This window comes from Erythrolamprus reginae, chromosome 13, assembly GCF_031021105.1.
Source record: "Erythrolamprus reginae isolate rEryReg1 chromosome 13, rEryReg1.hap1, whole genome shotgun sequence".
Classification (NCBI taxonomy): Eukaryota; Metazoa; Chordata; class Lepidosauria; order Squamata; family Dipsadidae; genus Erythrolamprus; species Erythrolamprus reginae.
Window position 1 is genome coordinate 11,358,820 of NC_091962.1, and position 26,581 is coordinate 11,385,400.

At 45.7% G+C, this 26,581-nt stretch overlaps 1 protein-coding gene across 1 annotated transcript; it reads right to left on the minus strand.

Annotated features, from left to right (window-relative positions):
• CRTC2 (CREB regulated transcription coactivator 2) lies at positions 1-26,175 on the minus strand. Its single transcript, XM_070766424.1, has 14 exons — positions 25,851-26,175; positions 18,774-18,875; positions 17,755-17,871; positions 16,289-16,350; positions 14,235-14,303; positions 11,127-11,230; positions 9,828-9,857; positions 9,229-9,311; positions 9,060-9,109; positions 6,774-7,018; positions 4,258-4,703; positions 3,292-3,537; positions 2,910-3,147; positions 1-1,159 (listed from the first exon to the last, which is right to left on the minus strand). The coding sequence occupies exons 1-14, from the start codon at positions 26,133-26,135 to the stop codon at positions 951-953; spliced, it is 2,286 nt and encodes a 761-aa protein (XP_070622525.1). The 5' UTR covers positions 26,136-26,175; the 3' UTR covers positions 1-950.
• Between the last annotated feature and the right edge of the window lie 406 nt (positions 26,176-26,581).

The following is a 26,581-nucleotide window of genomic DNA, read 5'->3' on the forward strand; positions in this document are numbered from 1 at the left end:
TCATGATAATTCACATGTATTTAAAAAATAATAATAAAATCATTCTGGTTTATCTCCTCCTCGAAGGGAAGTGGAAGGAGGCGACAAGCCGGGTCCAGGACCGACCCAGGCTTTGTGGGGGGGGAAGTCTTCCCACTAGCCCCCCCCTCCCCTCGCTCCCCGGCCCTCGGCCGTAGGTCTTCGACATCCGACGGATTAAGAATGCAAAAGTTAGAAGTGCCTTAAAACTAGGAACTATTCTCCTTCATGTCTCCAGGGTGGTAAAACATGGCAGTTTGAGACACAGAGAGAGAGAAAGAGAAAGAGGAGAAGGAGGAGAGAAAGGAAACAGAGAAAAGAGTTATGTACAGAATTATTTAAAAATAAAAAAAATATAAGAGAAAGAAATCGATTAGGAAAGAAAAATTAAGGGGGGGGGATAACAAAATGATTGACATTCTCTTTTTTTTTTTTTCTCCTCCCTCCGGGAGCCACCAGGAACGATACACAGGTAGAATCACGGGGCAAAAGGCGGCCAAGATGCTTTCGTTTCATCCCGTTGCTTGATTTGAAGGGGTTCGGACGGTGACCCCCACCCCTGATCTCGCCCAACCCGGACATCTCTGGCTGCATCCGCTCGTACGGTCCATCTGATGCCGGGTCGTGTTTGAAAAGGACAGCTATCCTGCTGTCTCACTGCCCCTCCAACCCAGGACCGGCCCTACCTCTCGGCCACAAGTAAGGGGGGATTCAAGCTACTGAAGCTACGGGGGTCGCCCCCGGGGGTGTGGGGGACGCGTTTGGGAAACGGGGAGGAAGCAAAGCGCGAATTGTCCGCTCTGTCTCGAGGACTGGTGGCGCGGCCCCGTTTGATTCTCCGCGGCTCGCGCGAGGGTCCCGTTAATCCCTGCCGGGTTTTGGGGTGGCGGTGTGGGAGGGGTGTGTGGAGGGCTCTGGGTACCCCTTCTGGTTCACTGGAGCCGGTCGGTGCGGAAGGAGTCTTCGACCGAGGGGTCCGTCAGGAGGACGTAAGGGTCGCTCAGCATATTGAGTCCTTCCAAGCCCAGCGGCTCGATCTTCAGATCCTCGTCCAGACCCAGGGACGGCGTGTCCATTTCGAAGCCCGGCATGCCCGCCAGGACGCTGGCGATTTCTTTGGAGATGCCGGGCGGGGAATCCCCTACAGAGGAAAAATCGAGACAACCAGAGCTACACAAGGAGGCAGGGTGGAGTGAAAGGCCGATTGAGACCAACTTTGGGGGACAGAAATCGCAGCCCGAAGAGCTGAGCTGTGGAACCTAAATCCATCCTACCGCTACGGTTATAAAAAGTGCAGTAAATTTAAAAAATAGAACAGAAAACAAGGAAATAATAATAATATAGTAAAGAATATATAGTATTCTTATATAATATAGTAAATAAAAAGTATGGCATGGGGGAACTAAGACATCTCCCCCTGGGCATGTTTAAATTGTGTATGGTATGCTTGTGAGTGTGTATGTACTATATGGGGTTTCTTTTTAAATCTTAAATGTTTTAAATGTATTCAGATTATTTATGATTTGTTTTTCTTTGCTGTGAGCCGCCCCGAGTCCTCGGAGAGGGGCGGCATACAAATCTAAATAATAAATAATAATTAATAAATAAATAAATATAATATAATATAGTAAAGAAAAAGTAAGGAAATATATACAGTGGTACCTCTACCTAAGAACGCCTCTACTTGCGAACTTTTCTCGATAAAATGTTAAATGTTTCCATCATATTCCCCCTTCCCCCTCCGTCCTCCGGAGATTGAGTTCATTAGGACTTTCCTGATAGGTTTTATGCTTAAGACCTTCCACCATTCTTGTAGCCCATCTTTTGACCCGTTCAATTTTGTCAATATCTTTTTGTAGGTGAGGTCTCCAAAACTGGACACAGTATTATTCCAAATGGGGTCTCACCAGCGCTCTATATAGCAGGATCACAATCTCCCTCTTCCTGCTTGTTACACCTCTGTTGTGGTTAGCTCTGACCCTGCTCCTGCCCCAAGGACTGTGGATGTGGGGGAGACATCCACATGCTGCAGGCCTGTTTTGCCCCCGGTGAAATCTGCTGATGAAGGCTCCTCTGACCAAGAAGACACGAGTGACAGGGAGGAGGAGAGTGTGGTAGACAGCTCAGGAGATCAATTATCTAGCTCCTCCTTGGGTTCAGAACAAGAGTTAATGATACAGCCACGCATGCGGAGAGCGATGCATAGGCAGCAACAACTGAGAGATTATTATCAAAGAAAATGAGGCCACCTGTGGTTGGGTGGGGCTGTGGTCATTAGGGAGGCTGCTATAAATAGCAGCCTATGGGTTTGGCCATTGTGGAGGATTATCTGATCCTTGTGTTTCGTGACTGCTTTACTGACTTTGACCTTTTGTGTGCTGATTTTTCCCCGCTTTGAAACTAAACCAAAGCAAAGTGTGTTTCACTTTGTGAAAGAAGAAGGACTGTGAATTGCCTCACAGCTGCAAACTAAGTCTCACAGAACTGATAAGGGACTTGTACAAATTACCAGTTTGTTTGGAGACGAGGGCTCTTGGCTATACCAAAAGAGGGCTTGGTTTAAGTGAATTTTCATTATAAAGAACATTGTTTTGAATTTTTCAAACGTGTGTGTGTCTGAAATTTGTACCTGTGAATTTTTGGGAGGAGTCTACCAGAGAGCCCGACAGAACACACCTCTAGCTATGCAGCCAAGCATCCTACTCGCTTTCCCTCCCGCCTGACCGCACTGTTCTCCCATTTTGAGACGGTCAGAAATCACGACCCTTGAATCCTTCTCTACCCACCTTTTCTATCCCATGCATGATTTTATACCCTTCGATCGAGTCTCCCCTTTAAACGCAAATAAAATGAACAAACCCACTCGCTGCAAAAGAGCCAACGACCGTTACCTGTGAGGATGATGTTCGGAATGGGACCGTGACGGCTGCAGTTGCTCATGTTCTGGCGCCCGAGTAAGTGGGGATCATTCACGGCGGTGCTGTTGCTGCCCGGGCCTCCCCCTCCGCCCACCGGCGGCCCCACGTTGTAGCTCGGCGAATAATTTAAGGCACCCATGTCTTCCGCGAAGGCGTTGCTGTTGAAGGCAAAACCTCCCGCCGTGTTGTCGACGAAGCCGTACGGGTCGAACTGCGGGAGGAAAGGCACAATGCAATCCCGTTGTCGGAGGTTTGTCTTCGAGACTATGCGGTCTCCCGAGACACGCGCACACTCGTTCGCCACTACGAGCCTGGGAAATCGGCGAGCGGCGTAGGGGGAGGAGGTAAAACTCACGTTGCCAAAGCCGAAGTCGCCCAACGGCTGGTTGAATTGGTGCTGGGGCACGGAGTTAGGCTGGTAATGCGTCGGGTACAGGCAGGGCGGTTGAGGCGGCTGGCGGTTTTGAGGAGAGGTAGGGACTCCCGCGGGTGCCGGGTGCTGTGACTTCTGGCCATGCTGAAGGAGCGCGCCCGGCTGGCTGTAAGGGTAGGGCGGAAGCCGCTGGTCGGCCGAGAGCTTGCTGGTGTCCAACGGAACCCCCTGGAAGCGGGAGGGAAGAGTCAGGCAGGGGTGCACCCCACGGGGGTGTACGGCAGACTCCTTTGTGGTAGGAGGGGGTGTTCACACCCGCAATGCTCAGGGTGGAGGGTCTTAGCTCTTCGGGGGATGCGGCTGGACCCCCCCCCACCTCAACCCCAAAGGATCCTCAATTTATGAGTGGAGCGGAACTCAAACTCCCTCTTCCCTGAACACCTCTGGCCGGGAAGGTGGTAAATCTCACGTCACCGTCTCGCTTAGCGACGGAAGCATTGGACGCCTGTTAAACCGAGGACTACCTACCTTGAGGTTGCTCAGGATCAGAAGGGGAAGAATTAATAATTGGGAGAGGTCCTTAGAAAGGGACGGGAAGTGAGGGGAGATTGTGAAGTGGAAATGAGATGGGAAAAGAAAAGTGAACGACACAGAAGGGAGGGAGGGAAGGAAGGAGGGAGGGAAGGAAGGAAGGAGGGAGGGAAGATAGGAAGGAAGAAGGAGGGAAGGAAGATAGGGAGGAAGAAGGAAGGAAGGAGGGAGGGAGGATAGGAAGGAAAGAGGGAGGGAAGGAAGGAAGATAGGAAGGAAGGAGGGAGGAGGAAGGAAGGAGGAAAGGAAAGAAGGAAAGGAGGGAAGGAAGGAGGAAAAAGAGGGACGAGGAGCACAAAAGGGAGGAGGCCCCACATACTCCCGTCACAAGCCCCCTCCCCACTCCCGGGTGCGTACCTGGGTGATGGAAGACAATGTGGGTGACATAGTTGGCGAAAACTGTTTGGGGTGCTGTCGTCTCGCATCTCCAGCCATGGGGAGAGTCAGGGGGCTGAGGGGGACCCTGCGCCTTGGGGAAGCGTTCAGAGAGGTGTAGGAGGCGGCCGGGGACGAAGCAGTGGAGGAGGAAGAGGAGGAAGAGGAGGCCGGGCCCCCGAAGCCGAGGGGAGGCTGGTGGTGTGGGTGGGGCAGCCGGGGGTTAGCCGGCCCAGGCGGCATGGCGTGGGCGCTGAGCGAGGTGGGGAGGGAGGGGTTGCTGAGCGAGGTGGAGAGCGAGGGGGTGCTGAGGGAGGAGGGCATGGACTGGCCGCCGAGCGGGGAGGGCGCAGGGCAGAGGGCGGGGGCGTTGAGCGAGGACTGGAGGCAGGGGTTACTGAGGGAGCTCTGCATAGATGAACACAGCCCTGCGTGGACACACAAAAATAAAAATGGGAAACAAAAAGAAACATAAATCCATGAGATAACCAAAACACACACACACACACACACAGATGGTTGAGGGACGTCCGGCGGTGATGACCGAGCAGTGAGAGACAACGGGCAACGTCTCCTCCTCCTCGTCCGCTCCGGGCTGGAGAAACGATCCGATTTGCCAACACACAACATACAACACACGCACTCACACAAAATGGAATAAAATGCCGAAACATCTGCCAGGACGTATAAGAAGATGGATGGGGCGATTTGCCGTTGCCACCTTGACCCCCCAGGTCCAATGGAAATACAACTCGTCCAGACGAACGTGACGAATTGGGGTGACAACCCGTCCTACTGGATAAATCTCTCGTATTTTTTGGGTGGGAGGAGGAGGGAATAACATTTGGAAATTTTATCCGGGCCCCATCGACTAAACAATGTCGTCTGGCGGGTCCCAGGGGAAGAGCCTTCTCTGTGGCGGCCCCGACTCTCTAGAACCAGCTCCCTCCGAAGATTAGAACTGCCCCCACCCTCCTTGCCTTTCGTAAATTCCTTAAAACCCACCTCTGCCGTCAGGCATGGGGGAATTGAGGCACACACCCCCCCCCCCGGGCCTATACAATTTATGTATGATATGTTTGTGTGTATGTCTGTTTTATTAATGGGGTTTTTAAAAAGTTTTTTTTAATTTATTAGATTTGTTATGAATTGTTTCGTTGTATGCTGTGAGCCTCCCCAAGTCTACGGAGAGGGGCGACATACAAATCTAATAAATCAATAAAATAAAATTTTACAGGGTCAAATTCCATCTGATACTGAAATCGGGGCATGGATCTTACCAAACTCGGTAACATCATCAGCGCTATTGACTATAACTATTATATTTTAACCCCCTCTCATATTAAAATTCTTTGTTTTGAATTTTATTGGTGCTATCTGCTTCAACCTGCACCTCGAGATTAGAGGTATTCTTTTCCCCCTAGGCCTTTACAATTTATGCATGGTATGTTTGTTTGTATGTATGTTTGGTTTTACAAATAAGGGTTTTTTTTAATTGTTTTAGTATTAGTTTTTAGTATTGGATTTACATGATGTTTTCTACTATTGTTGTTAGCCGCCCCGAGTCTACGGAGAGGGGCGGCATACAAATCCAATAAATAATAATAAAATAATAATTATTATTATTATTTATTGGATTTGTATGCCGCCCCTCTCCGCAGACTCGGGGCGGCTAACAATGATGAAAAACAACATGTAACAATCCAATTTAATAAAACAACTAAAAACCGTTATTATAAAAACCAAACATACACACAAACATACCATGCATAACTTGTAATGGCCTAGGGGAAGGAATATCCTAACTCCCCCATGCCTGGCGACAAAGGTGGGTCTTGAGTAATTTGCGAAAGACAAGGAGGGTGGGGGCCGTTCTAATCTCTGGGGGGAGTTGATTCCAGAGGGCCGGGGCCGCCACAGAGAAGGCTCTTCCCCTGGGGCCCACCAAACGACATTGTTTGGTCGACGGGACCCGGAGAAGGCCAACTCTGTGGGACCTTATCGGCCGCTGGGATTCGTGCGGTAGAAGGCGGTTCCGCATGTATTCTGGCCCAATGCCATGTAGGGCTTTAAAGGTCATGACCAACACTTTGAATTGCGATGGCTTAGAGGCGTCGTTTGGATCCTCATTTTACTGACCTCGGAAGGACGGAAGGCTGAGTCAACCTTTGAGCCTGGTGAGATTCAAACGGCCAAATTTATGCATGGTATGCTAGTATGTATGATTGGTTTCTAAATTGGGGTTTTAAATTTAGTTAAATATTAGATTTGTTTACATTGTATTATTATTGCTGTGAGCCGCCCTGAGTCTGCGGAGAGGGGCAGCATACAAATCTGATTAATAAATAAATAAAATAATAAATTGTGGGCAGCCGGCAGTCAGCAGAAGCAGCTTGCAGTACCGAATCTAACCACTGCGCCACTGCGGCTCATATGTAAAGATCTCCACGCACGCCTTCTCTGCCCGGCAACACATTGTCAATCCCCCCGATCCGTACCTGGAGGGTCGTAGCCGTGTCCGAGGCCCATGCCGCTGCTGATACCCAGGTGTGTCAAGGTGTTAGCTAAGTTGCCGGTGCTGCTTCCGCCGCTGAGGCTGGGATAGACCGACTCCTCCGGGTCCAGGGGCGTAGGCAACGGCGAAGGGAAGTGGAGATTGGTCAGATCCGGAAGGGACCCTCCCGTGTTGAGGGTGGACGGGATGAGAGGCAAGTTGGCAGGCTGGTCGGGGGACGGGAAGATGCTGGCGGAAGGAGGGAACGAGACAAAAAGGATGAGATGAGATTAACAAGAGTCGGAAAGGACGTGAAGTTCATGAAGTCTTTCCTGATACGTTTTATGCTTAAGACCTTCCACCATTCTTGTAGCCCGTCTTTGGGCCTGTTCAATTTGATCCATATCTTTTTGTAGGCGAGGTCTCCAGAACTGGACACAGTATGGGGTCTCACCGGCGCTCTATACAGCGGGATCACAATCTCCCTCTTCCTGCTTGTGATACCTCTAAGCCTTCAGTTATTTTATTATTATTATTATTTATTGGATTTGTATGCCGCCCCTCTCCGTAGACTCGGGGCGGCTAACAACAATGATAAAAACAGCATGAACAAACCAATAGTAAAACAACTAAAAAACCTTATTATAAAACCAAACATACACACAAACATACCATGCATAAATTGCATGGCCTAGGGGGAAGGACTATCTCAAGTCCCCCATGCCTGGCAGTATAAATGAGTCTTGAGTAGTTTATGAAAGACAGGGAGGGTGGGGGCAGTTCTAATCTCCGGGGGGAGTTGGTTCCAGAGGGCCGGGGCCGCCACAGAGAAGGCTCTTCCCCTGGGCCCCGCCAAACGACATTGTTTAGTCGACGGGACCCGGAGAAGGCCAACTCTGTGGGACCTTATCGGTCGCTGGGATTCGTGCGGTAGCAGGCGGTTCCGGAGATATTCTGGTCCAATGCCATGTAGGGCTTTAAAGGTCATGACCAACACTTTGAATTCTGATCAGAAACTGATCGGCAGCCAATGCAGGCCACGTAGTGTTGAAGAAACGTGGGCGAATCGTGGAAGCTCCACGATGGCTCTCGCGGCTGCGTTCTGCACGATCTGAAGTTTCCAAACACTTTTCAAAGGTAGCTCCACGTAGAGAGCGTTGCAGTAGTCAAGCCTCGAGGTGATGAGGGCATGAGTGACTGTGAGCAGTGAGTCCCGGTCCGAATAGGGCCGCAACTGGTGCACCAGGCGAACCAGGGCAAACGTCCCCCTCGCCACAGCCGAAAGATGATGTTCCCTGATCACCTTGGTTGCTCTTCTCTGCACTTGTTCTAGAGTCTCAATATATATTTTTATAGTTGTGGTGACCAAAACTGGAGCAGCCATTTCATGAGCCTTGATGGCAACGGTAGCTAGTGCAGCACTGCAGGCTGCTTCTGCTTGTAGTTCAGCAGTTCAAATCTCACCACTGGCTCAAGGTTGACTCAACCTTCCCAGGTGGATAAAATGAGGACTCAGATTGTTGAGAGGCAATATGCTGACCCTGTAACTTGTTGCTTATATCCTAAGATTTTTATTAATATTGCTTCTTCATTGCTTATTTGACCCCTATGACAATCATTAAGTGTCGTACCACATGATTCTTGACAAATGTATATTTTATTTTATGTACGCTGAGAGCATCTGCACCAAGACAAATTCCTTGTGTGTCCAATCACACTTGGCCAATAAAAATTCTATTCTATTCTATTTTGTAAACTGCTTAGAGAGGGCTGTAAAGCATTGTGAAGCTGTAGATAAGTCTAAATGCTATTGCTATTGACTGTCTGACTGACTGATCTCTGAGGTTAGTTGGGGGAAAGATGAAAAGTAACGTGAGAAAATATTATTTTACTGAAAGAGTTGTGGATGCTTGGAACAAACTTCCAGCAGACGTGGTTGGTAAATCCACAGGAACTGAATTTAAACATTCCTGGGATAAACCTAGATCCATCCTAAGATAAAATACAGGAAATAGTATAAGGGCAGAGAACCAGGAGGTCTTTTTCTGCCATCAATCTTCTATGTTTCTACCGGCATTGAGTTTATTATTTTTATTATTATTAATTTTAACCAAAAGTGGAAGATCAAAATGTGGGACTTGTTTCAACAGCTGCGCCCTGACGTTCTCCTAGCCCTTCCCCTGGTTTGCTCAAGAGGAGATGCAGAGCTGGGGGGGCGGGGGGGGTTCTTTTCTGACCTTTGATCTTCAACAACGACAGTCGCAATGAGAAAGACGCCGCTTCTACTTACTGGATTCCAGGCACCTCGCAGGAACGGGGACGGGCGGAAGACGAGGAGAGCTGAGAAAGAAAAAAAATAGCCCGTTAGTGGATACAGAGTAGGGGGAGTTGGCGAGGCCTCGCTTCTGCAACCGATGGGCCAGTGGTCAGAAAAGCCGCGGAGATGCCCTGGCGCTCACCTTCTTGGTGTCCCAAGGTTTCAGCGACTGCTTCCCGTCGTCCAAGAGGCTCTCTTCGATGGAAGGCACTTGGAAAAGAAAGACTGGGAGGAGGGAGAGACAGAAGGGTCAGGATGCTGCCTCAACTTCTCGCAAGGGAGATTTAGGGAAAGAGAAAAGAAGGGAAGGGAAGAGAGAAGAGGATCAGAAGAGACCAGAAGAGAGAAGGGAAGGAAGGGAAGGGACCAGAAAAGGGAATGGAAGAGAAAAGAGAGGAGGATCAGAAGAGAATAGAAAAGGAAAAAGAAGGGAAAAGAGAAGAAGATCAGAAGAGAAGAGACCATAAGAGAGATGGGGAGGGGAGAGGACCGGAAGAGAGAAAAGAAGAGAGGAGAGGAGGAGGACAAGGGAGGGGAAGAGAGAAAAGGTAGACCAGAAGAGAAAGAAGAGAAGAGACCAGAAGAGATAGAGAAAGATCACAGCCTCCTCTCACTCTTTCCCACTTGTAAAACTAAGAAAAACTGCCAACGTTTAGATGCTCATCCCCTTCAATTGCTTGTGCGCACAACAAATGAGGCAAAGATTTTTGGGTGGGCCAAAAGGAGGAGGGTCTTTCTTACCTTTGCTATCCGTATCAGGATCTAGGTAACCTTTAAAGAAGGGAGAAAAAGAAGAAAAACATGTAGAAGAGAGTAGGAAACACGGTTGGGGCTACAAACTTCCACACACTCCCCGGCTCCTTGGCCTGGCTCAGTTTGGTTGGGTCCCTCTTAAAATCAGGGCTTCTCACTGGTTGAACACTTGAAAAAGGGCGGACTTCAAGTCCCAGAATTGTCACGGCTGGCTTGGGAATTCTGGGAGTTGAAGTCCACCCTTTGTCAAATGCTCAACTTCTGAGAGACATGGATAAATGCTTCAAGTCTCGGAGTGTCTATATGCTCACACACAAACACAGCCATCATCATCTTTCAAAGACCCCATAATCCCATGTGTGGTGGAGTCTGAATGGAGATAACAGTGTTTTTACTGGCCCACTGCCTTCCCTGTTTCCAGAACGGAATTTTGTTCAGCAGGATAGAGACAGAAATATCTGCCTCTATCTAGGATTAAACTCAGACTCCAGATTGTGAGGTGATAAGACTCCACTTCCCGGCCAGCACGTCACTAATTATTTTATATTATTATTATTATTATTATTATTATTATTATTATTATTATTATTATTATTATTATTATTATTTGGATGGATGGATGGATGGATGTCACATGTTTGTGCTGAATTTTAAAATTAAGGGAGACTAGGATAAATCTATTTCGGCCTTGTTCTGGCCTCATCAGCTAGCCATACCCTCTCACTGGGATTTGAACTTCCAGCCTTTGCCTTGTAAAGTAAAGGGAACATTCAAATAACACCTCCTAGATCTGAATGAATGAAATATTCTCATTGAATCCAGGTGAAACTGACTGTCAATCAGTGTTGCTTCCTAAGTGGGACAGCTTGATTTCACAGAAGTTTGATTGACTTGGAGTTATATTGTGTTGTTTAAGTGTTCCCTTTATTTTTTTGAGCAGTGTATACATAATATTATATTATACAAACACACAAAACTTAAAGTGAGAGTAGGATAAAATACAATAGCCTGGTTCCCCCCAAAATAAGACCTCTCTTGATAATAAGTCCAATCGGGGTTTTGAGTACATGGCAATAAGACCAAGGGCTTATTTCAGGGTTCAAAAAAAACACAAGAAAGGGTCTTATTTTCGGGGAAACGTGGTAGTTGTAGAATAAAAAAGAAATATTTTAATACATAAATATGTGAAATGGAATCACCATGAAACCACCATGAAACCACGACCTCAAATTGATGGAGAAGATGCCTTCGGCAAAAAACATCCCGCCCCCCCAGTAAGCCACTCACCGCTCTTGCGATTGGGAGGGGGCCCCGCCTGGGAGGGTCCCAGGTAGGCGTTCTGTGGGTTGGGGTTCATCACACTGGTGTGCAGGGCGGAGTCCGAATTTGTTCTGCTTACGGAAGGAGGAAAAGGTGGAATTATAAGAATAACAGCGGGCAGGGGGTTTTTTAGATTCTCCAAAACGTTGCACCATCTTAACAGATAGGAAGAATCCTGTGAAACCCACCACCACCAGCAACACCCCGATACGGCTCGTCCTTGACTTACAACGGTTTGTTTCGCGACGGGAAATTTGGGCCCCGCTGGGATTGCCAGTCGAGCTTAACTTTAGATGCACACAGCACCTCCCTCACCAGCTGGTGCCGAGTTCGAAACGTGGAATCAAGAAGCCTCCCCGGGAGAGGAGGAGGAGAGGTTGCTTGTTAACGAAGCTGCCATAGAGGCCGAAACCTTTTCTTTTTCCTTCTCTTTCCTTCTTTCTTTCTCTTTCCTTTCTTTTTCTCTTTCTTTTTCCCCTCTTTCCCTCTTTTTTTCTTTTTCTCCTTCCTTTCTTTCTTTCTTTCTCTTTCTCTCTCCTTTCTTTCTTTTTCTTTCTGTCTTTTCTTTCCTTCTCATTTTTCTCTTCCCTCTTTTTTCTTTCTCCTTTTTTTCTGTCTTCTCTTTCTTTCTCCCCTTTTTCTTTTTCTCTCTCTCCCATCTCTTTCTTTTTCTTTCTCTCTCCTCTTCTTTCCTTTTTCCTTTCTCTCTCTTTCTCCTCTTTTCCTTTCTCTTTCTTTCTCTTTCTTCCCTTTCTCTCTCTTTCTATTTCCTCTTTCCCTTTTTCTCTCCTTCTCCTTCTCTTTTTCTCTTTCTCTCTCCTTTCTTTCCCCTTCCTTCCTTCCTTCCTTCCTTCCTTGCTCCATTTCTGCCCTAACCTTTTTAACAATGTCTCTGGGGCACAAAACGGAGGGGAAGTGGGGGGAAGAAGGCAGAGGCCTAGGCTGCTACAGTTCTTCCAAAGGAACATAATGAGGGCCATTGTTGGGTTGCGAGCACATCGGCCGCCGCCTCCTCCGTGGCCTTGTGCATTGAAGAAAGTAGCCAAGGGGTGTTGTGTGTGTATATCTGTGTGTAGGCAGACACACGAGAGAGGAGAAGGCACACCAGATGAACGGAAGAACGAGTCTGGGGCGTTTTATTTCCCCCCCCCCCCAAATTTCTACCACTGCAGAAAGGCCCATCGAATCTGATTTGTCAAAACATACACCCAGCAGATTTTGAGGCTTGCAACCTGGAGCAAACCTTATGCTGCAGTTCCGTGGAAGGAGACATCCTCTCCCCATAAAGGCTACGTCCCTCCTCTTTAGGTACCCGTCCCCCCCAACCCTTGCAGTGCTGTAGGAGGGGATGTAGGAAAGAACCACGGTTAAAAGAAAAGATTTAAGCCACCAGGATGGGGAAAGGCTTACAAAGAGTCGACATAAAGGAGACCCCTTATCTAGTAGAAGTCTATCTCCGAAACAGCCACGAATGGAAATGAAAGGCAGTGGTTTTTTTAAGTTTTTAAGAAGAGGTTAGACAACCATTTGCCTGAAATGGTATAGGGTTTCCTGCCTGAACAAGGGGTTGGACTAGAAGATCTCTAAGGTCCCTTCCAACTCCTGTTCTAGTCATCTGCATTCTATTCTATTAATATTTTATTCTATTCTTCTCTATTCTATTCTTCTCTATTCTATTCTTCTCTATTCTATTCTTCTCTATTCTATTTATCTGCATTCTATTCTATTGTTCTCTATTTTATTCTTCTCTATTCTATTCAGTTCATCTGCATTCTATTCTATTCGTCTGCATTCTATTCTCTTAATATTCTATTCTTTATTCTATTCTTCTCTATTCTATTCATCTGCATTCTATTCTATTCTGCATTCTATTCTATTCTGCATTCTATTCTATTCTGCATTCTATTCTATTCATCTGCATTCTATTCTATTAATATTCTATTCTATGAATATTCTATTCTATTGTTCTCTATTTTATTCTTCTCTATTCTATTCTATTCATTGGCATTCTATTCTATTCATATGCATTCTACTCTATTAATATTCTATTCTCTTAATATTCTATTCTATTATTCTTTATTTTATTCTTCTCTATTCTACTTTTCTCTATTCTATTCTATTCATATGCATTCTATTAATCTGCATTGCATTCTATTAATATTCTATTCTATTTTTCTCAATTCTATTCATCTGCATTCTATTCTATTCCGCATTTTATTCTATTCGTCTACATTCTATTCTATTAATATTCTATTCTATTTTTCTCTATTCTATTCTTCTCTGTTCTATTGTAATCTGTTCTATTCAAATGTATTCTATTCTATTCTATTAAATATTCTATTCTATTCTTATTCAATTCCCCTTCTAAATTCCATTCTGTTATAAACTGTAAATTCTCTATTCTCTAAAGAAACCGTGGCAACTTGAAGAGGGATGGACTTCAACTCCCAGAATTCCTCAGTTGGCTATGCCAGATGCGAGATGACATGCTGGCTGGGGAATTCTGGGAGTTGAAGTCCACCCCATAAAAGTCGCCATGGTGGAGAGACATCACTCTAACCGAAATTTGTCCAAAATGTAACTGAGAAAGCAATTATAAAAAAATATATGGCAGGACCTGGGCAGTCTTATTTCAATGTTAATATTCAGGGTTACCAACGGAGTTTAATCTCTTGGCTGATGATATTCTAAAACTATGAAAACAATCATTTTGGTAGAGAGCAACTCTCAAGATGTATTTGAAAAGAGAAGTATAAAGACAGACAAAACCAGGTAAGGAAATAAAACACGGATTTAGAGGTTTTAGGGAGAAGAAGACCAATACATTTTTTTTTAAAAAAGAGGAAAATATAAAGAGAGAAGCATTGGGGAAGAAGGTGCAGAGAGATATTGAAAAGGAAATATTTTCTTTTTTTTTCTTCAGAATCACAGGGGCCCAAAGCCACTCAGGCATAATTTGTGGGAACAAAAAAACCCTGTTGATTTGGGGGGGGGGGGGGGAAACACCGCAGGAGAAAATAGAAATAAACAAACAAACAAACAAACAAATAAATAAATAAATAAATAAGGGCTCACCTGTTGAGTGAGGCAGGCAGTCTAAACAAGCGTTCTTTCTCCACAGGAAAATTGCTCCAAGGCATAGTCCTTTGCAACGACACCAAAAACACCAGAGTTACTCCAAGGTTGTTGGGAAAAACTGCCTTCCGATGGTTTGCTAGACCAGTGTTTTTCAACCAGTGTGCCGCGGCCATGGTCAGGTGTGCCGCGAAGCTCAGAGAGAAAGAAAGCAAGAGAGAGAGAGAGAGAGAACAAGAGAGAGAAAGAGAGAAAGAGAGAGAAAGAAAGAGAGAGAAAGAGGGAGGGAGGGAAGGAGGGAGAGAAAGACATAGAGGGAGGTAGGGAGGGAGAGAGAAAGAGAGCAAAAAAGAGAGGGAGGAAGGAAGAGAAAGAAAGAGGGATGGAGAGAGAGAGAAAGAGGAAGGAAGGGAGAGAAAGAGGGAGAAAGAAATAGAGCGAAGGGGAGGAAGAGAGACAGAGATAATTTTTTTGTCCAAACTTTTTTTAGCCGCCCCCTCCCGGCTCAATGTGCCCCAGGGTTTCGTAAATGTAAAAAATGTGCCGCGGCTCAAAAAAGGTTGAAAATCACTGTTTTAGACATTTCAAATCTGGACTGCAGTTCTACAGGCTACTGTTAGAGGGCAGCAACACAGACAAAAGGTTTCCCCAAATCCCTTTTCCGCCCTCTAGTGGCCGCCTCCATTTCCGCGATCCGAATCTAGTCTCCCGAAATCTGGCCAAACTTGGGAAAGCAAATTGACAACCATGGGGAGAAAATAGTGAGGCCGTAAAAACAGAGTGGCGATGTGGTTTGTGACTGTCATGACTTATGACCCAGGCGCTGCAAAAGCTCGATTACGGCCATAAATCAAGGATGACCTTCAAGTGACGGATGGGAAGGAGGAGATTGAGATGAAACCAGCAGGGCGGAAAAGCAAAGGGCAACGGATGGTAGCTGTGGGGTCCTAGGTGGTGTCTGAGCTTGGTGGTTTCACTGCAGACGTTTCATGATCCAGCTAGGCCAGTGATTTTCAACCTTTTTTGAGCCGCGGCACATTTTTTTACATTTATGAAACCCTGGGGCACACCCTGGGGAGGGTGTAAAAAAAGTTTGGACCAAAAAATCCTCTCTCTCTCTCTCTTCCTCCCTTTCGCTCTATTTCTCTCCCTCTTTTTCTCTCCCTTCCTTCCTCTTTCTTTCTCTCTCCATCCTTTCTTTCTCTTCCTTCCTTCCTCTCTTTTTTGCTCTCTTTCTCCCTCCCTACCCCCCTCTATGTCTTTCTCTTTCTTGCTCTCTCTCTCTTGATTTCTTTCTCTCTCTTGTTCTCTTTCTCTCTCTCCCTTTCTCTCTCTTGCTTTCTTTCTCTTTCTTTCTCTCTCTCTTGCTCTCTTTCTTGTTCTCTTTCTTTCTTTCTCTCTCTCTTGCTTTCTTTCTCTTTCTTTCTCTCTCTCTTGCTTTCTTTCTGGAACCAGCTCCCCCCAGAGATCAGAATTGCCCCCACCCTCCTTGCCTTTCGTAAGCTTCTTAAAACCCACTTCTGTCGTCAGGCATGGGGGAATTGAGATATTCCCTTCCCCCTAGGCCTATACAATTTATTGCATGGTATGTTTGTGTGTATGTTCGGTTTTTTAAATAAGGGTCTTTTAATTATTTTAAATATTAGATTTGTTATATGTTTTTTCATTGTTGTTGTTAGCCGCCCCGAGTCTACGGAGAGGGGCGGCATACAAATCTAATAAACAAACAAACAAACAAACAAATTTCTCTCTCTGAGCTTCGCGGCACCCTGGTTGAAAAACACTGAACTAGGCAACGTCATCAGTGCTAAGAGAAAGGTGTGTGTGTGTTGTGAAATGAAGGAGGAAAAAGAGTGGAGAAAGAGGAGGGGGAGGAGGAATGGGAGGAAGAGGAGGACCATGGGGTCCTTGGTGCTCTCTAAGCTCAGGTTGATTTCTTGCAGACTTTTCATTACCAAACTAGACAACAGCATCAGTGGCAGTAGCAAAGGAGGTGTGCTCTCACTTTGTATAGCAGTGGCTTGCTCTGTATTTAAAGTATGGTAAAGACTCACCTTCTCCAGTTGGGTTCGGCAGGTGGGGACAGGTACGACGGGCTGTAAGGAGAACTGTCGATGTGATGGGGGAGTTAAGGAAGACCACAATGTTGTGGGTCACCAAAAAGTTCTAGGCTGAACCCCAAAGTGGAATCCTTTTTTTAAAAAAATGTTTCTACATAATAAAAATATTGCAATGACAAAGAAAACAAGCAAACGCAAATATACAATCTAAACAAAAAAAAACCATATACCCAACATTTGGGAAACTACTTTCCCAACTCATTTGAAGTTTTCAATCAGATAATTATTTGTCCTCTTTTCTTAATTATTAACATTGTTATTATTATTGTATTATTGCTTTGCATTTTTTTGGGGGGGGGGTATTTATTCCTTAAATTTACATATTTTTTACTCTTTTCTCAAGCCAATCATAAAAGAAAGTCTGGCGGGACCCAGGGGAAGAGCCTTCTCTGTGGCGGCCCCGACCGTCTGGAATCAACTCCCCCCCGGATATCAGAGTTGCCCTCACCCTCCTTGCCTTTCGTAAGCTCCTCAAAACCCACCTCTGTTGTCAGGCATGGGGGAATTGAAATTTCCCCTTCCCCCTAGGCTTATAGAATTTATACGTGGTATGTTTGTATGTATGATTGGTTCTTTAAATTGGGGTTTTTTAGATTATTTTTAATATTATATTTGTTTACATTGTCTTTTTATTGTTAGCCGCCCCGAGTCTGCGGAGAGGGGCGGCATACAAATCTGATTAATAAATAAATTAATAAATAAAAGTTTCTCCATGTCTTATAATATTCTAAATCTCCTTTCCCTTCTAATTTTTTTGACAGCATGTCCATTTCTGCATAGTCCATTAACTATCATCCCTTCTTCCAATATTTTATCAGATTCTACTATCCTTGCAGCTGTCAAAATGTGAATAGTCAAGTACCTTATTTCTTTTTTTATTCAGACAGCAAAAGGATTCCAAAGTGGAATCCTTTTGCAGTCCGATCTCCACAGAGTCTCCAGCCCAAGGCTGGTGTGTGTGTTTATGTTTTAAATTTATAGATTTCCCCCCATCTTGCCAAAAGTGTCTCTCGGTAGCTGGAGTTGCGTAGCGGAAGAGCCTTCTCTGTGGCAGCCCCGGCCCTCTGGAACCAACTCCCCCCAGAGATTAGAATTGCCCCCACCCTCCTTGCCTTTCGAAAGTTGCTTAAAACCCACCTCTGCCGCCAGGCATGGGGGAACTGAGATATACTTTCCCCCTAGGCCTTTACAATTTTATGCATGGTATGTCTGTATGTATGATTGTTTTTTATATAATGGGCTTTTAACTGTTATTAGTATTGGATTTTGTTATATATTGTTTTATTGCTGTTGTTAGCCGCCCCGAGTCTGCGGAGAGGGGCGGCATACAAATCCAATAAATAACTAAATAAATAAATAAGTGAAGGGAAAGAAACACTCGTCTTGAGGCGAAAGGATATATGTCGTACGTAACGACGCAGCGGAGAGATCATCCGGCGAGGATCCCGCTGCACCCGTTCCACCAGGCCGTGATGCCGCGTGCCCCGGGCCGAGTCCAGCGGAGAATGGAGGGGACCCTGGAGGGGCAAAGAGAGAGGTTGGGACAGGACGGGGAGGTCTGTGAAAAGTGTGAAAATCAGGCAGGATCTGCCAAATTTGTGTCAATTTCAATAACTTGTGTGTCAGTTCCTATAAGCTATCAACTTCAACAATTTATGTCAACTTCAATCATCTGTGTAACTTTTAATAATTTGTGTCGATTTCAATGTGTGTCAATTTCAATAACGTATGTGTCCACTTCGTCACTCTCAATAATGTGTGACAATTTCAATAATGTGTTCATTTCAATAGTGTGTCCATTTCAACAACTCATATCAATTTCAATTTATGTCAATTTCAATCATTTATGTCAATTTCAATCATTTGTGTCATTTTCAATCATTTGTGTCGATTTCAATTTGTGTCAATTTCAATAATTTATATGTCCATTCCGTCACTTTCAATCATCTGTGTCCATTTCAATAATGTGTCAATTTCAATAACTCATGTCAATTTCGATTTGTGTCAATTTCGATTTGTGTCAATTTCAATGCCATTGTGCATCAGTTCAATACATTGTGCATTGCAATATCAACTATGTGTCAATTACAATAATTTGTGTGTCAGTTCCAACACACGGTGTGTCAATTTCAATAATTTTCTGTCAACCTCAATAATTTTACGTAACAATTCCAATATACGGTCAATTCCAACACATTGTGCAGTCAATTTCAAAATTAGGTGTCTATTGCAATACATTGTGTGTCAATTTCCATAAACTGAGTGCCAATGAAAGATTGTATCTGGGTTCAGCAGTAGCCTGGGCCATATTCCCTTAGCCAATCAGGGCAAGGAGCCCCCCACACAGAAGAGCAAAACAATTACGGAAGAAATGGCAAGGAAGATCCACGGATGTTGGCTTGTTCCAATGACAGGTTACCTGAAATTCTGCCGCGCCACTTCCGATCTGGTTGACGTTGGGCAGCGATCCGCCATAGTAGGGTCCTCGGCTGTGCGCCAGTCGTAACTTCTGAGCCTGCAACTGAAGACAGGAAGAGAAGCAGAATGATGGTTAATTCATAGCTAGCCCGCACAGATCCTTCACTGCCCTGGGCAGGCAGCCGCTTCGCAAAGCTGATGGACAGCATTCTTTCCAACATACCACAATCTCATTGTGTGTGAGTGTGTGCTGCAACGAAGGCTCAAGATAGCAGAGCAAGGGGGGAGCAGAGAGGACGCTAAAAGCTCTCTCCTGGCACCCCGACCCAGCAAGGTAGACCTGACTTACGACAACAACAGACACAGAAATTTTCCGTCGCAGCTGGGTCTGTTGTGCTCCGTTTTACGATCTTGTTTTCTCACCAGTTAAGCAAAACTTTTAAGAGGAGATTGGGACCACCACGGGTGTCTGGAATGGACTAAGAAAGTGATGGCAAACCTTTTTCAGTTCGCGTGCCAAAAGCATGTGCATACACACGCAGAGCGTCTGTGGATCCTGAATTCGCTTAACCGCGGTACCAAGCATGCAAGCGATTCCCTTAGGAACATAGAAGAATGACGGCAGAAGAAGACCTCCTGGTCCATCTAGTCTGCCCTTATACTATTTCCTGTATTTTATCTTAGGATGGATCTATGTTTATCCCAGGCATGTTTCAATTCAGTTCCTGTGGATTGACCCACCACGTCTGCTGGAAGTTTGTTCCAACCATCTACTCCTCTTTCAGTCAAATAATATTTTCTCCCTTTGCTTCTGATCTTTGCCCCAACTAACCTCAGATTGTGGCCCCTTGTTCTTGGGTTCACTTTCCTATTAAAATCACTTCCCTCCTGAACCTTATTGAACCCTTTAACATATTTAAATGTTTCTGTCATGTCCCCCCTTTTCCTTCTGTCCTCCAGACTATACAGATTGAGTTCATGAAGTCTTTCCTGATCAAGTTTTATGCTTCAGACCTTCCACCATTTTTGTAGCCCGTCTTTGGACCCGTTCAATTTGATCAATATCAATATCTTTTCGTAGGTGAGGTCTCCAGAACTGAACACCACATTTGGAATACTGTCACAGTTTTATGACGACCGATGAGGTCCTTTTCCTCGCTTTGATATGGTCGATTGACTAATCAAATAAAGTTGATATTGATTGATTGAATACTGTGTTCAGTTCTGGAGAACCCACCTACAAAAAAGATATTGATTCCCTTAAAACCACGGCGGCAAGAAAAACTGTAAAACGGGTTGAAGCTCACTTAACAACTTGCGTCCGTTAGCAATGGAAATTCTGGGGCCCAACCGCAGTCGTAATTTGAGGACTACCTGGAGATAACGCTTGGAAGAGGCCCCAAGGAATGGAATCTCTGCTTGTTGACCTATCTGGAAGGACTGGTTGGGGAAATATTCAGGACCGTCCCTTCCAGCTACTGAACCTGCCTGCCAGGTCTATGAAAATTTACAGATTTGCAGATTAACAAAATTGGAAGGGGCCTTGTGGGTCATATAGTCCAGCCCCCCCTGCCTAAGCAGGAGACCCTACACCGTTTCTGACAAATGGAAGTCCAATTGTCAGCTGTCCCGAGTCCTCGGAGAGGGACGGCATACAAATCCAATTAATAATAATAATGGCAGTAGGAAAAGCAAGTAGGATGCTTGGCTGCATAGCTAGAGGTATAACAAGCAGGAAGAGGGAGATTGTGATCCCCTTATATAGAGCGCTGGTGAGAACCCATTTGGAATAATACTGTGTCCAGTTCTGGAGACCTCACCTACAAAAAGATATTGACAAAATTGAACGGGTCCAAAGACCGACTACAAGAATGGTGGAAGGTCTTAAGCATAAAACGTATCAGGAAAGACTTCATGAACTCAATCTGTATAGTCTGGAGGACAGAAGGAAAAGGGGGGACATGATGGAAACATTTAAATATGTTAAAGGGTTAAATAAGGTTCAAGAGAGAAGTGTTTTTAATAGGAAAGTGAACCCAAGAACAAAGGGACACAATCTGAAGTTAGTTGGGGGAAAGATCAGAAGCAATGTGAGAAAATATGATTTTACTGAAAGAGTAGTAGATCCTTGGAACAAACTTCCAGCAGACATGGTTGGTAAATCCACAGTAACTGAATTTAAACATGCCTGGGATAAATATATATCCATTGTAAGATAAAATACAGGAAATAGTATAAGAGCAGACTAGATGGACCATGAGGTCTTTTTCTACCGTCAGACTTCTATGTTTCTAATAATGATGATGATAATAATAATAATAATAATAATAATAATAATAATAATAATATTCTTGAAAGCTTCCAGTGATGAAGCTCCCAAAACCGCCAAAGGCAAGCACTGAATATAGAATAAGAGAGTTGAAAGGCACCTTGGAGGTCATCTAGCCCAACCCCACCACCCAAGCTGCCCCCCCCACATAAAACTGAAACCTCATGCACCAAATATTTCAGAAAAGGAGTCATGTGTCCAACAGGATGATGGATTGTAATCTGCCGTTTCTGAAGCCACTTAATGTCAAGACGTTATTTAAAATTATTCATCGCTTCCTTCCTTCCTTGACTATCATTGCAAAAGAAATAACAATAATAATAATAAAAATAAGGACGCCAAACCAGATTTGCAAAGAGTCTCTCGCTCGGTCCTTGCAAAGAGTCATTTGCACTTTCCATCCAGTGAGAAATAATTTTTTCCCCCCCTCTATAAAGGGGGGGGGGAGGAGAGACCCTTTCACCTATCACTTTTTATTCAACAGATTTTTGTTCTACGGACTTGCAAATCAAATTGAAGGAAAAAGCAGCGTTATGCCTCGCAAACCCACTTTTTTGTGAAGGGAGCAAACCGAGTGGGAAAATTAAAATTTCTGAGCATTTTCGTTCTGGAGCATCAAATGCAGAATTTTAATTCTCTCCTCCTTCTGCACAGGTGTTGTGCACTCAAAGGTTGAGCAATTGAACAAGCGCTGATGTCGGGAAACTTTGTTGGGTTTTCGAAGTTGGAAAACACTTTGAAACTCTGTGGTGCCCGAAATCTGAAGTTTGGGGAAACAAGATAAGGACACTTCTTTGATCTTTTTCTCATTGTGACTCCCCACAACACACACTGGGTCCAATTGTGGAAGGGGCTTTGGGAAGAGGCCAGTGGTAAGGGGTACAGTATTTTTCTTATGAACTGGGCAGTCATTGTGGAGGAAAAGGAGGAAGGGAAAGAGGAAAAGGAAGGAAAAAGAGGAGGGAAGGGAGGAAGGGAAGGTTAGAAAGAAAAAGTAAAGGAAGGAAGCAAAGCGAATGAAGGGAAGAGAGTAAAAGCTGGAAGGAAGGATAAAGATGGAGAAAAGAAGGATAGAAAGAAAAAGTGAAAGAAAGGAAGAAAAGGGAGGGAAGGAAGGAAGGAAGAGAGGGAGAAGGGAAGGATAGAAAGGAAAAGTAAAGGAAGGAAACAAAGGGAATGAAGGGAAGAGAGGAAAAGAAGGAAGGAAGGAAAGTGAACACAAGAACAAGGGGGCACAATCTGAAGTTAGTTGGGGGAAAGATCAAAAGCAACATGAGAAAATATTATTTTACTGAAAGAGTAGTAGATCCTTGGAACAAACTTCCAGCAGATGTGGTAGATAAATCCACAGTAACTGAATTTAAACCTACCTGGGATAAACATATATCCATTGTAAGATAAAATACAGAAAATAGTATAAGGGCAGACTAGATGGACCATGAGGTCTTTTTCTGCCGTCAGACTTCTATGTTTCTATGTTTCTAAGGAAGGAAGGAAGGAAGGAGAAGGGAAGGATAGAAAGGAAAAGTAAAGGAAGGAAACAAAGGGAATGAGGGGAAGAGAGGAAAAGCAGGAAGGAAGGAAGGAAGAGGGAAGGATAGATATAAAGAAAAAGTAAAAGGAAAGAAGAAAAGGGAGGGAAGAGAAAAAGAAAGGGAAGAAGGAAAAAATGAAGAGAGAAAGGGAATAAAAAGGGAAAATAGAAATAAAAAATAAAAGAAGCAAGCAAGGAGGGAAGGGGAAAAAGGAAAAGATGGATGGGTGGGTGGGTGGAAGGAAGGAAGGAGTAAAGAGAGGGAGAAGGGAAAGATAGAAAGAAAAAGAAAAAGGAAGGAAGCAAAGGGAGGGAAGAGAGGAAAGGATGGAAGGAAAAAGGAAAGGGAAAGCAGGGAGAGGGGAAGGAAGGAATAAATAAATAACAAACAACCTTACTGGCTCCAGAGACAATATTAACCCTGTTCAATGTCTAACCATGCTGCCTGAGAGTCTTCAAGTCCAGGCAACTGTGGTCAGAGCTGGAGAATCCCTCAAATCCACACGGGCTGGACCAGGACCTGTCAGCCTCCAGGAGACCCCCCAGACTCAGCCATCCCCATCTTTCGGCGTGGGCTAACACCCCACGGTGGGCAACACACAGCCCCGGCATCAGCTCTGGAGGGCCGACTGTCAGCCCCGGCCTGCGGGACAACGCCAAGGTTACCCAACCCCAAGATGGTGGCGTCCCGTCCGAGTGTGTGTTTTTTTCTTCGTCCTCCGTCCAGGCTAATTTTAAACCCTCTCGGGGGATACCCACTTTCCCAGGCGAGGCCGGATCCGCCGGACGGAGGCACTATTTTGCTAAGACACAATCCCATCTCGGCTTTGAAGGCCATTTCCAAGTCAGTCCCGTTTCTAAAATTTTCCAAAATATTCCTGAGGATCCAGTTGTAAAAATGGGGATTTTGATCTGTGTGTGTGTGGCGGGGGGGGGGGGGGGTTCTGGTTAAGGCCAAGCAAACCCAATAAATGGGGTGCAATGAAAGATTGGGAAAGATAATAATTTAAATAATAATTTATTCAATTTGTATGCCGCGAAGACTCGGGGCGGATGATAATGAAGTGATAAATATCTGAATAATAATTGATTACTATTTGGAATGAAATAAGATTACAATATTATGATAAATATTAATTGAAGATTTAAAATAATGGATTGATTAATTTCTATATTGTTATAATAGTAGAGTTTGGTTCTCTCTTTTTTAATTTTTTCTTTTTTTCCCCTTTCCTTTTCCCCCCCTTTTCTTTCCCTTCCTTTTTTGAATTATAATTTTCCTTTTTATTTTTAGTTGATTTTTAGTTTCAATAAGAGTTCTGGGGAATACATAAGAAGGAGGAGCAAGCACTATGGCATACCTGAATTACTAAAGGATAAGGATACTAATACAATAGGTTTTCAGGGAAATCAAGGTTGAATTCAATTAGAAGAAAATTAGATATCTAGATGACAAAATTAGACGTCAAGTTTGGGGGTGGTTGGATTGATACTGGAAGTAATTAATTGGGAACTAATAATTTGGGTGGGATTATAATTTGACTTACTAACTCAATACTGTTTTAATTGTATTATGAAGCTATTTTAAAAGACATTGAAAAAGTTTATATGGAGGAAAAAAATACCCCCCCCAAAAAGAGAGTGATGGGAAAGGCCCCCCCCCCCCGCATTTCCAAAGATGGCTAGTCCTCGAGTTATGGCCACAACTTATAGCTAACTAAGCGGAGATGCGGGTTACGTCTTGCCACGTCTTACTTGCCACTGCTGTTAAGCGAATTGCGGCACTTGTTAAAGGAGTAGGAGAGTTGTTCAGCGAATTCGGTTTCCTCCATTGAGTTTGATGCTTGTAAAAGGGGATGCTGCAACTGTCGTAAGTACAAGTCAGTTGCCAAGCATCTGAATTTAGATGACGTGAATGCAGGAAAGCTTTGACAGTCGAAAGTGCAAGGAACGGGCGTAAGTCCCTTAAAGGAGGACAATCTCAGCCCACCAACCCCCCCCCCAAGTCAAAGGGCACTTCTCTTTCCTATTATTATTATTATTTTTATTATTATTGTTGTTGTTGTTGTTGTTAATTAGATTTGTTGTTGTTAATGATGATGATGATGATGATGATGATGATAATAATAATAATAATAATAATAATAATAATAATAATGCCACTTTACTGGGATCGGCAAACATAATTCGCAGCTACATCATGCAGTCCTAGGTGCTTGGGAAGCACCCAACTGGTGATGGAATACGAAATCCAGCATAGTGATCTCGTTTACTGTATTGTACTGACATAATAATAATAATAATAATAATAATAATAATAATAATAATAATAATAATAATATTTGTATGCCCCCCCTCTCCGAAGACATTTCCACATACACACACCGGTCCAGCCTTCCAACCTGGACAGCCCATTGGGTGTAAAGGCTCAACCGCCTCCTAGGGCAGGGGAGGATGGGCCTGAGAACCCCAGATGAGATAGGGAGGGATGAGAATTGGGCCAGAAGCCAAAGCATGGGAACTGGAGAGGGGAAGAAGGCCAGGATGATGGGAGCAGAACTCATTGGGAGCCATGGGGAGTGGCAGCAGGCGAAGGATGATAGGTAGGGTAGTAAAGCCCTCTCCAGAGACCCCAAACCCAGGCTAGGCAGGGGGTGATGGGTGAGGTAATCCAGACCCCTCCAGAGAGCCAGAACCCAGACTAGGCAAAGGATGGGTGAGGTAATTGACTCTTCCAGAGACCCCCAAACCAGACTAGTCAGAGGATGATGGGTGGGATAATCCACCCCTCTCCAAAGACCCCCCAACTCAGGCTAGGCCGGGGATGATGGATGAGATAACCCATCTTTTTCCAGAGACCCACTGACCCATCCTAGGCAGAGGATGATGGGTGAGATAGTCCACCCATTTCCAAAGACCCCCAACTCAGCCTAAGAAAAAGATGATGGGTGAGATAGTAAACTCCTCTCCAGAGACCCCCAAACCAAACTAGGCAAAGGATGATGGGTGGGATAGTCCACCCCTTTCCAAAGATAATCCATCTATCTCCAGAGACCCACCAACCCAGACCAGGCGGAGGATGATGGGTGGGGTAGTCCACCCCTCTCCATCGCCCTGAGCTGAGACCGGCGCAGGATTATGGGTCCCAGAGTCCCCCTGCCCAACCGGAAATGGCTCCCCCCACCGGAAGCGTCCCTTCCCCTTCCCCCGCTTACCCGGGTGGTGCCCAGTTCCATCATGACCTCCTCGAAGGCCGCAGTCTCCTCGGCCTGCCGTTGCTTCTGCAGGGCGATCTTCTCGCTGAATTTGCGCGGGTTGGACGCCGCTGCTGCCGCCGCCGCCGCGGACGAGCCCGAGGAAGACGACGAAGCGGCGGCCGCCGGGGAAGACGAGGCCGAGGAGGCGGCGGCGGAGGACGAGGAGGCCCCGCCGCCGCCTCCCGAGGACGAAGAGCCCGGCGCGGCGGCCCCGGAACCCCCCGCCGCCGCTGCCGCCGCCATCTTGCGCCGCCGCCGCCGCCTCAGCGGCCTCCTCCGCCTCAGCTCGCCTCAGCTTTCGCGCCACGCCCCTCGCGCGCAGGTCCGCGCGGGGCACGCCGGGAAACCGAGTGCGCCGCTCTAGCCAACTCTCCGGGAGGGACCCCCCGCCGGGACTCCCGCTCCCGGCACGCCTCGCGCGAGCGCGGTCGAGGCGGAGGCCCCCCCGCGCGCGGGGCACGGCGGGAGATGGAGTTCCCCCCTCGACGCGGACGCCCTCGCCTCAGGGCCGCGGGGACTCCCGTTCCCGGCGGGCATCGCGCGCGGGTGGCCTCAAGGGGAGAGGGAGGAGGAAAGGGGAGGGGGGGGAGTAGGCGCTTCCTTTCCCAAATCTATTTAGAAGCCCGGCCCGGTGTGCCTCTGGGCATGCACAGAGTGCTTTTTCCACCCCTGCCCACTTGAACAGGCAG

Bases quoted from the DNA above. Each gene is read 5' to 3' on its own strand.
- CRTC2 (XM_070766424.1), bottom strand. From the start codon at position 26,135: ATGGCGGCGGCAGCGGCGGCGGGGGGTTCCGGGGCCGCCGCGCCGGGC. The intron at 14,304-16,288 runs GTGAGTCTTTAC...GTCGTTGCAAAG, and splicing joins GCCGAACCCAACTGGAGAAG to GACTATGCCTTGGAGCAATT. The intron at 9,858-11,126 runs GTGAGTGGCTTA...CCTTCTTTAAAG, and splicing joins CCCTCCCAATCGCAAGAGCG to GTTACCTAGATCCTGATACG.